The 13,617-nt window shown below is 35.1% G+C and overlaps 1 protein-coding gene across 1 annotated transcript in view; it reads left to right on the plus strand.

The window, feature by feature from the left end:
- The window catches only part of TTN (titin), a 242,473-nt gene that overhangs the window by 110,585 nt on the left and 118,271 nt on the right, over nt 1–13,617 (plus strand). The window contains 19 exon segments of the mRNA XM_075756546.1: nt 154–495; nt 1,128–1,208; nt 2,199–2,282; nt 2,748–2,828; nt 3,476–3,559; nt 4,213–4,296; nt 4,494–4,574; nt 5,814–5,894; nt 6,468–6,548; nt 6,763–6,873; nt 7,064–7,144; nt 8,119–8,196; nt 8,910–8,993; nt 9,601–9,681; nt 9,982–10,065; nt 10,403–10,552; nt 11,308–12,522; nt 12,617–12,700; nt 12,952–13,035. Coding sequence (XP_075612661.1) covers nt 154–495; nt 1,128–1,208; nt 2,199–2,282; nt 2,748–2,828; nt 3,476–3,559; nt 4,213–4,296; nt 4,494–4,574; nt 5,814–5,894; nt 6,468–6,548; nt 6,763–6,873; nt 7,064–7,144; nt 8,119–8,196; nt 8,910–8,993; nt 9,601–9,681; nt 9,982–10,065; nt 10,403–10,552; nt 11,308–12,522; nt 12,617–12,700; nt 12,952–13,035 — 3,051 coding nt within the window.

Genomic DNA, 13,617 nt, shown 5'->3' on the forward strand with positions numbered 1-13,617 from the left:
TATACACTGTTTCAGGAGCATGTTCTTCTACTTTAATATAACTTATGCTTGTGGTTATCACATACATTTTTTTGTTCTATGTGGATTATCTTGACCAACTTAAAAAAAAAAAAAAAAAATTCTAAGATACTAACAATAATACTGTTTCTAAAGTGCTTGAAGTACCCAAGAAACTTATCCGGAAAGAAAAAATCCCTGCTCCTGCTCCTGCTCCTGCGGTGGAGAAGTATGAGTATACATATGAAGAGTATGAGAAGTATGAGACATATGAAAGTATTGAAGAGTTTGAGAAGGTTCAGGAAACTGAAGAAATTGAGGCATATGAGGAACCTGAAGAACCTGAGACATATAAGGAGATTCAGGAACAGGAATACGAAGAGGAGGCTGAGGAGAAAGAAGATGTTTATGAAAAGTATGAGTTTAAGGAGAAGGAAGAGATCTATGAGAAATATGAGGAAGTATATGAGGAGGCTTACGAAAGCCAACCAGCTCTAGGTACATCAAGTCATGATTTCTTTATTCTTATAGTTTGTTGAGTTCCCAGCTACTGCTTAAGCTTCCTTTGGGTATTTGTTTATATTTTCCCCCATTTGTAGTCCTATGTGTGTCTGTTGCTGGTAATGATAAATCCATTCAAAGATTGTTTCTCTCCTACTCCTTGCTAAGGAATTCTTTCCTTAGAGTGGAATGGGAGGATTCCCCATCTGACTGCCCAAGAGTGTGCTGGTGTAGATATGACACAAGTAAAGTAAATGATAATTTTCTGATGCGGTTCAGCTTTAGCCTGAATTAAATATTTTTATGTGTCAATATTTCTTTCTTTTGCCCAGTTTAGCTCCTGTGAGTTACAGGGATGCTAAAATTCATGCAGGACCTACCTTCTCATCGTTTAAATTTAAGATCATAGGATCCCTCATGCCAAACAGAAAGTGCATCTAAAATGTACCAGAAGGATGTATGCAGATATTCCTTAGCCGTTGCTCAAGAACTCTGAGATAAATGGCTGTTCACTTGTCTCTGCATAAATGATGAGATGGTTCCTCTACAAATGAGTGATTGCTATGCTTGCTGTCTTTGTTGTAATTCCACCTAAATAACTTAAAAACCATAATTAAATATTTTTAAAGTGCCCGAGGTGCTTAAAAGACCTCTGCCAGAAGAAAAAATACCGGTTCCTGTTCCTAAAAAAGAAGCTCCACCAGCTAAAGGTACATCAGCTATTAGATAAATTTAAAAACACAGCCTTCTGCCTGAGTCTCTGAATTCCCAAATCCAGTAATTTACCCATGCTGATTTGACTGCTAGACCCTTAACTTCCTTTCACAGTACAGTCAAAGACAGGGATTAAGAAATATTTAAAAATCAGAAAAACAATATTTCTTTAACAAATCAAAACTGAGACAAATTACTTTCTGAGGACAAAGGAAGTGTAGGCAGGACTTTCAAAATTTAATTTTTGCTGTGACAATATTAGTGACATTTTATAGCTAATCATTGACAACAAGCAGGTGAATAAATTAATAAAAGTCTGTTGAGCTATAGCACCATAGTGAAACTCTGGTTTCCTACAGAATCCTATAAAACTAGGACCTTCTTCAACCTAATAATGTGCCGGAGTGCCTACAATCATAATAGGTGTTCTCTGTATCAGGCTCTACAAAAGATGTGTCCTGAATAGCGATTGTCAGTGGATGCTAGTAGAGTTTTTGTACTAGTCTGGAGCTCTGTAACTTTCTGTTCAGTGCACTTAATTTGCCAGAAATTCATTTTGTGCTTTTATAGCTATTTCTCATATGAATTATCAGAATGAAATCAGTGGGAAAGGCTTGGGGTTTTTTTAAATAAAGACTTGGAGTTAGTTGATAGGAAATTAAAACCTTACCATATTACCAGCCGGCATTAATTAGAGCTGATAGTTCATCAAACATAATTGTTAAGCCTTACCCCAGTTAAAAATTCAGCCAACAAGAGCAGTGTTTTTCTTTCGGTGAATACTGAAGACTCTAGCAATGTGAATCCAAGCCAAATAGTCTGATGGCTAGCCTGCAAGGACATCACTCCGTAGCAATTGAGGACACTGTATTTTGTATTTTTCTAAATTTTCTGACTCTTTGCAATGTTTGCTTTTTGTTTAACTTCTATTCTTAAATAATATTAATACTGCAAAAGTTCTTAAAAAAACACCAATGTCTTTAAAGTGCCTGCAGCACCAAGGAAACCTGTCACAAAAGAAAAAGTTCTACCTGCCGTTCCTAAAAAGGAAATGCCTCCACCAGCTAAAGGTATACTTCCTCTGCATTGTCCTCATGAATCATGAACTCTGATTTCAGTCTTTTGTCTTCATTATTTATTGAGAAAGACGTGCATATGGTTTTTTTTTAAACTGTTTGTGATTGAGTCTTTTTTTGCCTGTTGGTTTCAAGTCATTTGTTGAAAATATGTGAGTTGCTTTAAAAAATGTGTGTTCTGTCATTATGTCATTACATATGAAAGTATTTTAGAAAGAAAGAATATTTTTGTTTCTTCTGAAAAGGAAGGAGATTCCACCATCCAAATGTATGGCCATCTTTCAAGAATATTTTTTAATATGTTATTCTTTGTCTAATCTTCAAAATTAACATAGATGTTCTCTCAGAAAGCATTTAATCCTTTGTTGTTTCATGAATCTTCCTTGTTAGATTTGCTGTTGTTCTTTCTAACTTCTTCCAAATAACTTTGAAAGCACTAAAATAAATTATATCTTAAAGGACCAGCCATTCTCAAAAGAACTGTTCCTGAAGAAAAGAAACCTACACATATAGCTGAAAGAGAAGTTCCACCAATGAAAGGTAAAGGAACCTTTGATATGAGATTTTTATGGAAAGGAAATATTTGTGTCTTTTTCCAACTAATATCTTCTAAAATGATTCTCATGTTCTTTACACCATGGCAAGAGCATCCAGTCTCTAAGTGCAGATTCAGCTCTCAGTAATAAATTGAAAACTCTGAGGCAAAAATTTCAGATATGTGCTATACATGTGCTAAACAGTAAATACATTGATTTATAAATTAAAACCTGCTGAGAAGGTATTGCTACTTACCTTCAGTGCTTTTATATTTGTAATATAGTTGTGAATTTAGTTTTAACTGGGAGTTTGAAGCCAATACATTGGTCATGATATTGGTGGAGAAGTAATATGGCAAGAGCTAGTAAGTTAAAACCATTAAAGCTGTTACACATATCAGAAGGAAAAGCATGATGGTACAGTGAGAAAAGCAAATGACTTACACTCTTTGAGAGCAGAAACTGTAAATTTATTCACATAATTAATTGTTCCAGCAAGACAGTTCTAGAACTGTAAAATATTTCATTCTCAAAAAGGCACAATATTTGGGACCTCAAAAGAACTTAGTTTTATGGGTTTATTTCTGTTTGGGATTTTAAAAGTTGAAAAATTATTTTGAGGTTACTCAAAGAAAGCTAATATCTTTGAAGTTCCTGAGTTTCATAAGAGAGCTGTCCTTGAAGAGAAAGTACCCACCATTATTCCTAGAGAAGAGGAGCCTCCTTTGTATGAAGGTACATCAATGACACATCTACCAAGCAGTAAATTGCAGAGAATATATCAATTCATGCTCTAGATTGTTCTGTAAAATATGAGACATTTTCAATTAATTTTTAAAAATTATTTAAAAGTAACTTCCACCGATGTCTTTGAGACTCTCCCCTATCCATTTAGTTGTAGTGTAGCATTTTTTAAATGCTCTTTTCTCCTCTATTAATGGGGGGGAGGAAGAAACATAAATGAGAGAAACTAAGATTCTGATCCAGGAAAGCACTTTAGCCACATTGGACCAAAGAAATGAACTTAAGTAGACACTGGTTTAAGAGCCATCCTGAGTAAGACTTAATTATTTATTGAGCTGGGATGTAGATAGTTGACGCCAGATGAGGACATGTGAAATTCAATTACAATTTCTATCTAATACACAGAACTAAGTAACTAGAAAATAAAATTAAATATTTCTGTAAACTTGTATTTTGCTAACTTGAAATGGTCACTTCTAGCAATAGCAGCTAAATGATCAGGCTGAAATGAGATATTTAAATAATTTATGTTCAAACAGCTCTTTGTCCATATACATTTCTGCATTTTTGCATTATAAGTTGCCTTTCTAATCTTGTCTTGTAAATAATATTAAAATATGTAAAATAAACTAATATCTTTAAAGAACCTGAAGTTTACGGAGAAGTTCCAACAGAAGAAAAAGTCCCTGTTATTATTCCTAGTGAACCAGAAGCTCCAGCAGCTGAAGGTACACCAACTATTCAAGGAATCTAGAAAGCAATACTTTCCCTACAAATTAATCTTCATCATTCCATCTGTGTGCTAATCTATTATTTAATGTGTTCATTCTAATGTTTCATTAGATGCTATGTGTCTGTCATTGCTTCTTTGTTACTTACATTTTGTATATTATAATGTTTGCTAAAAAATGTAATATCTTTGAAGTAACTGCAGTGACAAGGAAAGCTGTCCCACTGAAGAAAATACATGCTGCTGTACCTACAGAAGAAGCTCCTCCAGCTAAAGGTATATGACCTCCAAGTGGATTTTCTCTAGCCTCTTTCAAAAGTGAGGTACCAAGTGAGAAACCCAACATGTCTGTTGGCACGATTGCCCAGAAAAGTTGTGGATGCCCTAATCTGAAACTGTTCAAGGCCAAGTTGGATGGGGCTTTAGGCAACCTGGTCTAACGGAGGGTATTGCTGCCCATGGCAGGGGGATTGGAACTAGATGATGTTTAAAGTCCCTTCACACCCAAATCATTCTATGATTCTATGATTCTTGAACAACATGACCAGGTGCTATATCCACTGTTTTCTTCCATTTGAGCTCTTGTTGTAAGTGTAAATTTTGTCTGTTGATTTGTTTGTTTTTATCTTAGAAAGACAGCACACATATGGGGAGATCAGAAATTAAAAACATAATAATTTTTCAACCATTTACAAAGAATTAAAAAAATATTTCAGCATTTTCTTCATGTGTTAAACTAATGAACAATTATTAAGACAGAATAATTCATCATTCAGGAAAACAAATTCAAGGAACATTTTCTATAAGTTCTTATTTTTGTCTTATATTAGCAGCTGCTCAGATTGATAAACTCTGCTTCAAGAATTTAGAATTTTAAAAGACAAATTAGACAAATTCATAGCAGAGCCAGGGATTAGCCTTATATTTTTTGACTTCTTGTCTCATGTTCAATTTCCCAAAAATACTTTCTCTGACAATATATGTTAAAAAAAAATCTAAAAGGTTGTGGAAGAAGCTTGTTTGCAGAGGCACTCTTTGCAGTCATGTCAGGGGGTTAAATAAAGTCAAGATTAAGGTAAGACTTTAAATCAGGACAAAATACAAAGCTACAAATTTCTTTTTCATAGAAACATACTTTTGTAATAAAATTCCAGCACTGAAGAAATCTATAGATGTTTGAAACATAATATTTAGTTAATTGCACTGGAGTTTTGCCTTGCTTTAATAGGTAATCTTGGAATTTCAAAAAAATTCAAACTCTTTAAATTGCCAAAATTCCTACAGATTGTTTGATAAGGGGAAAAAACCGCAACTAACTACAATCTTTTCAGAGAAGGGAAATGCAGACTTGTGTTAGCAGTTAGAACAGTGAACTCCAGAGAGTGAAGTTGTTGAGTTGTATTCACAGTTGATACCATGTATTTTCATGTTGTTCTAGTAGATTTTTTTATTGTTTTATATAACTGTACTACTTATTTCCTACTGCAATTTCTAAAATAAACTAATATTTTTAAGTTCCTGAAGTACCAAAGAAAGCTGTCCACAAAGAAAAAATACCTCCTGCTCTACCTAAAGAAGGAGTTTCACACCTTAAAGGTACAAAAAATTTTGAGTAGGATTTGAAGGATAAAAAATATGTTTTCATATATAAATCTAATTATTTAGAGAACATTCTGTCTACCATAAACTAGAGGTTAGTTAGAAGCTGTGGTTAGCTACAACAGTATAATATTAATTAAAAAAAAATTAATAATTATATCACGTGTAGTTGTTCTTAAGGGGAAAATGAGCTTTATGTGCAAAAGAGACAATTACAAGGCACCCTGATATTTGAGATCAGTCGGGGGGGGGGGGGGGGGGCGGGAAATAAAAATAGAAAAAGTGTCAGAGCTTAAATATACAGGGCCTATCTCTTTGCACTCAAGGAAGTACCTGAGTTTAGGACACATAACACATCTTTCTTCTGGCAAGCTGCAGGGGTCAGATCAGGGTAGAATATGAGATTATTTTTTTACCCTAATTTGAAAGAATCCTAATTTTGAGGGTAAATATAAAATACACCTGTATATCTTAAGATGAGCTTGAATATTTGATAGTAGTTGTTCTTTATCTTTCACATTGTCTTGTTTTCTGAAGATATACTAAGTATTTAAACTAATATCTTTCAAGTACATGAAGTTTATGAGGAGATACACATAGAAGAAGAAATTTCTACTGTTCATACAAAAGAGGAGGCTCCAGCACCTAGAGGTATATATCTTCTTCGTCATCTCTTTCTGCAATTTGCAAAGTTATGAACTCCAGGAAAATCAAATTATTCATGTTCATGGTTTAGTTCTTGTTCAATGTAATTAATATTTATGTTTGTCTTTTTAGTACCCTACTCACATAACAAACTTGGGATTTTTTATAACTTATCTTTCTATTCTATATAAATTCTTAAAATGAACTAACATCTTTAAAGTGCCCACAGTCATTAAGAAAGCTGTTCCAGAAGAAAAAGTACCTATTGCTGTGCCTAAAAAACCAGAACCCACTCCTGTGCCTAAAAGACCAGAATCTCCACCATCTAAAGGTACTTTGATAGCCTAATAAAACTGAAGTCTTTTGCTGATAACATCTTTTTTGTTTCTTACATCAGTCTAATTTAATAGTTCGTGGTCCATTTGTGTCAAATTTGTGTCAATTATGTTGTATATGTCCTTTTTCCTGTTTCTCACCTCATCTTTAAGTCATAAAATTAAAATCAGTAAATATCTTTCAAGTGCCTGAATTGCCCAAGAAAACTATTCCTGAAGAGAAACCCGTCCCTCTGCCTAAAAAGCCAGAAGCTCCACCTGCCAAAGGTATAGGTCAACATATCATTTCCTTCTCCTTTTTCGTCAAGTTTCTTCTTCCCTTGTTTTGTTGTTGTCAAATCATTAAAAATTAGTTGAGTTTGTCTGTTTCTTCTACCCAAGAGTAATACATCGTGATGGAACAGAAATTGTATCAGAAACTAATCAAAGGGACTAAAATAAGGAAAATTCTAGATGAGTCAACATGCAATGAGATTTACAGAACAAACATTTTCACTTCATGGGTGTTTATAGGTGCTGTAAACAGCCTCAGAAATTCAGAAGTATATACATTTCCTCTTACACATTGCTCATATTAAACTTAGGGTCAATTGATTTAAATTTGAATGGAAATAGCATTAGGCACAGAAACCAGTTGTTAAAATTCATTCGGATATTTTAGAATTCTGTCTGAACTAGCAGTTTGTCACCACTGCATGACAAAAGACCCCCAGAAAATTCACTTCAAACTGTTACTAGCCAGAGGGATAGAACCATGGAGACTTTTCAGAACATGTAACTGTCGACAGAGTATCCTTATACATCTACTTGTTTTGTCTTATTTCTCTGTATTGCGTGTTTTCTTTTTATAATTCTTAAAAGTACACTAATCTCTTTAAAGTGTCCAAGGTACCTAAGAAATCTGTCTCAGAAGAGAAATTAAATGTTGCTGTGTCTAGAAAGCCAAGAGTAACACCACCTAAAGCTTATACGTCAACAATAGTGACTCTCTGAGGAGGAGATTCCTCTTTCTCTTAGGCAGTAGGGTTTACAGTAAAAGAAGAAATTATATTTTATTTCTCATTTATAAAAGATCCTGGTAGTATGCAATAGTATAGAACATTTTTTGCATTAAATATTTCTTCTTATATCTGATCTTATGTTTCTTTCTGATATGCTTCTTGTGAGACCCTTTCTTCTTAATAAATTACATATTTTTAATGCCTTAAATATAACAAAAATGAATGCTGTTTTCTTTAAAGTGCCAGAGGTGCCCAAGAAAATTCCCGAAGAGAAAGTACCCATTACTGTGCCTAGAAAACCGGAACCACCAGCCAAAGGTATGTTGCACTACAGGTAACTAAAATTTGGAAGACAAAACACCTCTGCCTTGATTGTGCAGATTAGTTTCTTGATTGTTTGTTGTGTTGTCCTATTACTTTTATTTCCTGTGCCCACAGTTCTATATATGCTACTGGTTTGAAAATTCTTCTTTTTGAATCATAGCTGTAATTTGTGTACCAGTGTGTTAGAAATACTGATGTGGCTGGGCAGACATGAGACTGATAAATTAGAACCACAGCAGAAATCTTAGAGAGAAAATGGCTTCTGTGATCTGAAATATTTCCAACTGACAGTGAAAAATTAGCCCCAAAAGAAAGTTTCATAATTTCGAAGTATAGAATAAGTGATACAGATGTCTAACACAGGAGAAACCCCTCTGTGCATAGATGAAAAATTGATACCAGTAAGTCATCATGCATAGAAGAATGTGACAAGGAATATAGAATGGACAATGGCAGTCTTAGCCAAATGGAGATTTGGGAGGTTGTTGAATAAAATGGGAAAATAATATAATGTAGGAGAAGAAACTCCAAAAGACTCTGAGGTGTTTCCTCAGACTTTACAGGGACATAAAAGAACCTTAAGTCAATAAACATGTCAAATCTATGGCTCCATTAAGAACTTCCCTACTTTGCAATTTTTACTGCAAAATTTTGAGGATAGCTGTAAAATTCCATATAATAACTGAAAATAATCTCTTTCCTTAAAGTGCCTGAAGCACCCAAGGCAGTAGTTGTAGAAGAGAAAATCAAAGTTGCTGTGCCTAAAAAGCCAGAAGTACCACCAGCTAAAGGTAGTTGTCATTAATAAAACTATGGTAATAATATGTCTTACTTTCACTGATAAGGCCTTCTTGATACTATTTTCCCATCTTTCTACCTTATAAACTGTGATTTTTGTATTTCATTTTCGGGACCAGCCTCTTTACTCCTCTCAAATGACTCTTGATCAAGAGAGTGAAAAGCCTGTTTGGTAAAGGGTATTAATTGATGGTTTAATTGATGTTACCTGGTGTCCTTCTGTTTGTTTCTTTTTCCACTTTAATGCTATTTAAATTTCTTTAAATTCTTAGCATTAATGTAATTATTAATTTTAGAGTGTCAGAAGTGCCCAAGAAAGTCCCATATGAGAAAATAGTGATTGGGGAGCCTAAAAAACCCAGTAATAATGACTAACTACACAGAATCAAAAACATCGCTCTACCATTGTTTTAACACTATAGAAGACAGTACCCAAGACCTCTGTTAGAATTTTCTTCTATTGTCAACGGTTTTTCAAGTGAACAAATGTGTGAAAAAAATAGATCTTGGTAATTATTGTTCTCACTAATACTGTTCTGCTGTTATGCTTTAATGTTGTTTATGAAATTCTTATAGTAAAAGTTATTAATATTTTTCAAGTGCCTGAGATACCAAAGAAAGTGGTCCAAGAAGATGTTTCAGTTAAAGTACCAAAGAAACCAGAACCTCCACCAACTAAAGGTAACTGCTGTACACAATTAACGAAATAAAAACCCTTCATTGTCTAGGGTACTATTTTAGCATATTGGTAATTCACTTTTACTATAAATGTTCTATAAAATATTTTTGTTGTTTAAATTGTAGTATTTACATCTGTACCTCAATGAGGCATCAGAGACAATTTTCTGTGTGCAAGGAAAAAAGTTGAATTCACATGCAAAACCACTGATGCTTTTATGTCCCTGAGTTTTTCTTAGTGTCTTAACACTGCAAACATATGTTTAAATTTCATACAAATAAAATTAATTACTTTCTTTAAAGTGCCTGAGATGCCCAAGAAAGTGATTTCAGAAGAAAAAGTACACATTGAAGTTCCTAAAAAACCAGAACCTCCACCATCTAAAGGTACGTTTCAATACTGATAAAGTTGCACAGAAATTTTAATCTGTTTCTCTAAATACTATCTTTTTTTAAGTTTTCTTATACTCTTTTTTAATATTCTAATATTTATAAATGTTACAGATTGTGGTGTTGTCGTCTTCACTTGTGAATAGCTCCCAGTAAGCAACAATGGCTATTAATGGTGTGCATCAAGCAATATGAAAAAAACACAGACTATTTATAAGGGTTGGGGTTTTTTTGTGATGCTGTTTGTTAATTTTCACTTTGGAGCTATTTTCATCTTTTTTAAATCCTATTCTTCAAATTCCTGAAAGTAAAACAAATAAATACCTTTTTAAAGAACCTGAGGTGCCGAAGAAGGTTGTTCCAGAAAAGAAAATAGCTGTGCCTAAAATACCAGAACCCGAGGTTGTGCCTAAAGAACCAGAACCTGTGGTTGTCCCAGAACCAGAGGCTGCACCTGAAGAACCAGAACCTCTGCCAGAGAAAGGTAAATCTCAACACTAATAAAATAACAAAAGCAATATTTTTCCTCTTTTCTGTGATTTTCCAGGTCTTCTGTTTTCTGAGATTCTAAATTATACTTGTTCTATGGATCTGCATATGTGTGTGAAACAGACATACATGCATCTTTTTGAAGAGTAATGACAAATCTTGTACGTCTGAACTGCCTGTATTTTATACTTCAATTCTTCTTACTATTTTGGATTATTCTTACTGTTCTACCCACTTGTATTTATGAAAACAACCACAACTAATGTCTTTAAAGTGATAACAGTAGAAGAAAAGAAAGTATCCATTCCAGTAGCTAAGAGCAGAAGATATTAATGTACTGGAAATACCAGAAGCTCCACCAAGAAAAACTAGATGACATTACTACTAATTCTTGAAACAGTCTTCAGCATATTACCTGCAATGTTATTAATATCTTTTGTCCTGTCCATTCTGTTTATAATTATCATGGATTTTACTTATAACTTAAGTTACACTATTAGTGCACGTGTGCATTTGCATATGGAGGCATGAAGCTTTGGGGAGGAGTGGGGGTTATACATTTAAGAGAAAAGGGACAAAAGCCAGAATCTAGTATATTCATCCTTAAAAAGGCCAACATAAATGATTGCTACTTGATATATTTTTTAATGTTTTCATTACAATTTTGAGTTTATGTTTTATTATTCACTTAAATTTGGTATGATTGTGCAGTTGTTAAATTTAGAACTAATATCTTTCACATACATAAAGTGGACAAGACAACTTTCCCAGAAAAGAAAATACCTGTCCCAGTTTCCCGAAAACCAAAGCCCATTGCAGGACCCCCAAAACCAAAGCTTCAAGAGGTAGAACCTCAAGAACCAGAACCTGCTAGAGTGATCCGAAAACAAAAGCCTGTTGTGGCAACCCAAAAACTAGAGCGTGTTGTGGCATCCGAGGAGCCTGAGACTGTTTTGGCATCCCAAAAACCAGAGCATGTTGTGGTGCCTGAGAAACCAGAGTTTGTTGTGGTACCTGAGGAACCCAAGCCTGATGTGGCATCCCAAAAACTAAAGCGTGATGTGATGCCCCCAAAACAAAGGCCTGTTGTGGAACCCGCAAAACCAGAGCATGTTGTAGAGCCTGAGAAGCCAGAGTTTGTTGTGGTACCTGAGGAACCCAAGCCTGATGTGGCATCCCAAAAACTAAAGCGTGATGTGATGCCCCCAAAACAAAGGCCTGTTGTGGAACCCGCAAAACCAGAGCATGTTGTAGAGCCTGAGAAGCCAGAGTTTGTTGTGGTACCTGAGGAACCCAAGCCTGATGTGGCATCCCAAAAACTAAAGCGTGATGTGATGCCCCCAAAACAAAGGCCTGTTGTGGAACCCGCAAAACCAGAGCATGTTGTAGAGCCTGAGAAGCCAGAGTTTGTTGTGGTACCTGAGGAACCCAAGCTTGATGTGCCACCCCATAAGCTAAAGCATGGTGTGATACCCTCAAAAGAAAAGCCTGTTGTGGAACCACAGAAGCCAGAGCCATTCATGGTCCCTGAGGAACCTGAGCTCACTGTGGCACCTGAGGACTCAGAGACAGTTGCTTCACCTCAAAAATCAGAGCATGTTGTGGTGCCCCCTAAAACAAAACCTTTTGTGCCACCCCAGAAAACAGACCTTGTTGTAGCACCTGAAGAAACAGAGTTTATTGCAGAGTTCCAGAAATCAATGTCTATTGCAGTGTCCCAAAAATCAAAGCCTGTTGTGGCACCCTGCAAGCCAGAACCTGTTGTTGTGCCTGAACAACCAGAACCAATTTTATCACCCCAAAAACTAGAGCCTTCTAGGGCACTTCAAAAACTGAAGCCTGAAGTGGCATCCAAAGAAGCAGAGCCTGTTTTGGCACCTGAGGAACCATCACCAGCCAAGCTGGCCGAAAAGCAAGAGAGTGTTGTTGCTATACCTAAAAAACGAGCAGCTCCACGGTCTAAAGGTACCTCTTATGAATAGGATCTCTTTTCCTTCTCTTGAGTATACTATGTTTAAAGCTTAATACACATAACTAAAAGATACTAATATCTTTAAAGAGCCTGCAATGCCCGAAAAGGCTGTCCCAGAAGAGAAAATTCCTGTAGCTGTTCCTGAAAAATCAGAACCTCCATCAGCCAGAGGTACATGTTATCATGAATACATGATAAACATATCTAATCATCCTCTCTTAAGTATTATCTTAACCTCTTTTGTTCTGTCTGTCATTTCAAATCTGATGTTTTAAAGGATGCTTGCTAAAGAAATCACACTGAGTATAAGCGTGTGCAGAATTGCTACTTCAGAACATTTCTATTGTCCTCTGTGTTTCAGTCTCTGTACTTATGTTCAGTTGTATGTAATTGTAAAATTAAATGCACTAATATCTTTGAAGTGCCTGAGATGCCTGAGAGGGCTGTCCCAGAGGAGAAAGTGGCCATTGCTGTACCTAAAAAACCAGGAGCTCCACTTGGTAAAGGTACATGCCACCATGATTATCATCATAACGAAAGGATGTTTTTTTAAAAAAATTAATCTCATTTTAAATTGATCTTTCACTGTATACTTTGATATCTAAAATGTGAGAGAGATGTACCAAATATGAATTGCTGTGCAGGGGCATCAAATGTTTCCTCTACTAAAACCATCCAAACGTGTGCTGTACTGGTTTTTTGGCATATTCAAAAAGTTCAGGAGATAAGATTTGATTATTTAAGCTATAGCAATAAATCAAGCACGTTTTATGAACACCTGTCGACAAATAAATGCCAAAACTTTATCGATGCTAACAAGAGAATGAATGCATAAACTCTTGTTCACATTATTAGTAAGGATGGCTTAGTACAGGGTTTAGTGGGATGTGACAGTGTTAGGTTTATGGTTGGACTCGATGATCTTAAAGGCCTTTTGCAACCTAAATGATTCTATGATTCTATGAGAATTGCAAAATTAGCAGAAACTTAAGGTTTCAGCAGAGAGTAGCAGTTTCCACACATACAGCAAAATAATTGCAAATATGTCTATGTACCTGTGTTGTCGTGAGTAGCATCATTGAGAAGAA

The sequence above is a fragment of the Balearica regulorum genome, chromosome 6 (genome assembly GCF_011004875.1).
Source record: "Balearica regulorum gibbericeps isolate bBalReg1 chromosome 6, bBalReg1.pri, whole genome shotgun sequence".
In the NCBI taxonomy this organism is placed as follows: domain Eukaryota; kingdom Metazoa; phylum Chordata; class Aves; order Gruiformes; family Gruidae; genus Balearica; species Balearica regulorum.